The sequence below is a fragment of the Bison bison genome, unplaced genomic scaffold (assembly GCF_000754665.1).
Source record: "Bison bison bison isolate TAMUID 2011002044 unplaced genomic scaffold, Bison_UMD1.0 scf7180017864146, whole genome shotgun sequence".
Classification (NCBI taxonomy): Eukaryota; Metazoa; Chordata; class Mammalia; order Artiodactyla; family Bovidae; genus Bison; species Bison bison.
In genome coordinates, this window is record NW_011494718.1 from 3,435,851 (window position 1) to 3,439,125 (window position 3,275).

A 3,275-nucleotide genomic window follows, 5' to 3' on the forward strand; every position below is an offset into this window, starting at 1 on the left:
CTATAAAGAAAGCTGAGCGCCGAAGAATTGATGCTTTTGAACTGTGGTGTTGGAGAAGACTCTTGAGAGTCCCTTGGACTGCAAGGAGATCCAACCAGTCCATCCTAAAGGAGATCAGCCCTGAGTGTTCATTGGAAGGACTGATGTTGAAGCTGAAAGTCCAATACTTTGGTCACCTGATGCGAAGAACTGACTCATTGGAAAAGACCCTGATGTTGGGAATGACTGAAGGTGGGAGGAGAAGGGGATGACAGAGGATGAGATGGTTGGATGGCATCACCAACTCAATGGGCATGAGTTTGAGTAAGCTCCGGGAGCTGGTGATGGACAGGGAGGCCTGGAGCGCTGCAGTCCATGGGGTCACAAAGAGTCGGACAGGACTGAGCGACTGAACTGAACGGAAAGGCTGACGTGAATTGTTTTCTATCATTTCCATGTATCTGTCTTTTTTCCTCAAAAGGCTTCTATATTTTTAAAGAGTAGGGACAATGTGTTAATAATTCTGTTTCTCCCATATCATCATCTATCACAGGCCTGAAGGAACTTCATAAACGATAATCTGTAGGCTAATTTGGGAAATATAAATTGCCTCAATAACCTTTTATAAAAATTGTTGTTTTTTTGAATGGAGGTAAACCTGATGATATTAAAAAAAGAAAAACAAGAAGCACTACCCATGACATTTTTCACAGAACTAGAACAGATAATCCATAACTTATATGGAACTATAAAAGACCCAGAATCGCCAAAGCAATCTTGCGGAAAAAAACAAAGCAGGAGGCATAACTCTCCCAAACTTTAGACAAAACTGCAAAGCTACAGTGGTCAAAACAGTGGTTTTGGTACAAAAGCAGACAGATGGATCAATGGCACAGAATAGCCAGCCCAGGAATAAACCCATACACAAAGGTGGTGGTCATGGTTTGGTCGCTGTGTCCTTTCCAACTCTTGAGACCCCATACTCTAGCCCACCAGGCTCCTCTGTCCATGGGATTTCCTAGGCAAGAATATTGGAGTGGGTTGCCATTTCCTCCTTCAGGATCCTGACCCAGGGACTGATCCCACATCTCCTGCACTGCAGGCAGATTTCTTATTGCTGAGCCACCAGGGAAGCTCACGCACAAAACGGAGGCAAGAATATAAAGTTGGAAAAAAGACAGTCTCTTCAGGAAGTGGTGCTGGGCAAGTTGGACAGCTGCACATAAATCAATGAAATTAGAACACATCCTCACACTATGCACAAAAATAAACTCAAAATGGCTTAAAGACTTAAACATAAGACATGACACCATAAAACTCCTAGAAGACAGCATAGGCAGAACATTCTCCAACATAAATTGTACCAATGTTTTTCTTAGGTCAGTCCCCCAAGGCAACAGAAATAAAAACAAAAATAAATAAATGGGACCTAATCAAACTTACAAGCTTCTGCACAGCAAAGGAAACCATAAAAAACACAGATACACACAAACAAAAAGACAGTCTACCGAATGGGAGAAAATATTTGCAAATGAGACGACTAACAAGGACTTAATCTCCAAAATATACAAACAGCTCATAGAACTCAACCACCAAATAAAACCCAATCGAAAAACAGGCAGAAGATATTAACAGACATTTCTCCAAACAAGACATACAGATGGCCAGTGAGTACATAAAAAGATGTTCAACATCATTAATAATTAGAGAAATGCAAATCAAGACTACAACAAGGTACCACCTCATACCAGTCAGAGCGGCCGTCATTAAAATGTCTACAAATAACAGATGCTGGAGAGGATGTGGAGAAAAGGGCACCCTCCTTCAGTGCTGGTGTGAGTATAAATTGTACAGCCACTGTGGGGAACAGTATGGAGGGTCCTCAAAAAACTAAAAATGGAGCTACCACATGATCCAGCAATCACACTCCTGGGCACATACCCAGACAAATCTAGGATTCAAAAAGATAAACACAACCCTCTATTTGTGTGTGCGTGCTCAGTTGCTTCATTTTTATCCAACTCTTTGTGACCCCATGGACTGTAATCCACCAGGCTCCTCTGTCCATGGGATTTTCCCAGCAAGAATAGTGGAGTGGGTTGCTGTGCCCTCCTGCAGGGGATCTTCCCGACCCACGGATCGAACCTGTGTCTCCTGCATCTCCTGCACTGCAGGCAGATTCTTTACCGCTGAACCACTGGTGAAGCCCACCCTAGGCTCATAGCAGCACTGTTTACAAGAGCCAAGACATGGAAACAACCTAAATATCCATGAACAGATGATGGATAAAGAAAAGGCAGTACATATAAACAATGGAATACTAGTCAGTCATAAAAAGAATGAAATAATGCCATTTGCAGCAACATGGATGCAACTGGAGATTATCATACTAAATGAAGTCAGAAAGGGAAAGACAAATACCACACGGTATCACTTATATGTGGAATCCAAAATACGGCACAGATGAAGCTACCTACAAACCAGAAACAGGTTCATGAACACAGAGAACAGACTTGTGGTTGTGAAAGGGGAGACGGACCGGACTGCAGTTTGGAGAAAGTAGACGCAAACTACTGCATTTAGCATGAATACATGGGGTTAGAACATTTAGCATGAATACATGGAGTTAGAAGATGCAAACTATTCCATTTAACATGAATCCACCACCAGGTCCTACTCTATAGTACAGGGAACTACATCCAACCCCCTGGGATAAGCTATAATGAAAAAGAGCATTTAAAAAGAATGTAATTTAAAAGAGCAACTGAGCAAACTAACTGCTTTATAAAACAAAGCCATATTTAGGATATACATGAGTAGATTTATAACAATATCACTGTGACACTCGCTTTGTTAAACTTAGATGTGACAAAGTCAAGATGTTCTGCGTATGAAAAACTGTTGAACATTTTATTGGATCTGTGAGACCCCCCCCCAGAATAGACAATTTTATCTTGTATTCCCTATTCCTTCTCTCAACTGGTCAGTTGTAGTTAATCTCACCTTAAACTTGCCATCTGATGAGAAGATGCTAACCCATTTGTTATCATAATCAGCAATGATTATGTCCCCACTGGGATGCACGGCTACTCCTGTGGGACGCTGCAGCTGCCCAGGAGAGCGTCCTCGTATGCCAAAACGACTTTTGAACTGTCCATCATTGGAAAATATCTGAAAAACAAAGTACATTAATTGCAATGTGAGCTAGCACAGAAATCATCAGGGCAAAAACAGGGAAGAATATTTGTCGTAAGGACTACAGGGCAGAACATACAAGCCCTATTTGAAGTAAAGCC

At 41.7% G+C, this 3,275-nt stretch overlaps 1 protein-coding gene across 1 annotated transcript in view; it reads right to left on the reverse strand.

The window, feature by feature from the left end:
• Positions 1-3,275, reverse strand: part of TRIM2 (tripartite motif containing 2) — a 128,288-nt gene that overhangs the window by 20,582 nt on the left and 104,431 nt on the right. The window contains exon 9 of the mRNA XM_010840799.1: positions 2,983-3,150. Coding sequence (XP_010839101.1) covers positions 2,983-3,150 — 168 coding nt within the window. The remainder of the gene's footprint in view (positions 1-2,982; positions 3,151-3,275) is intronic.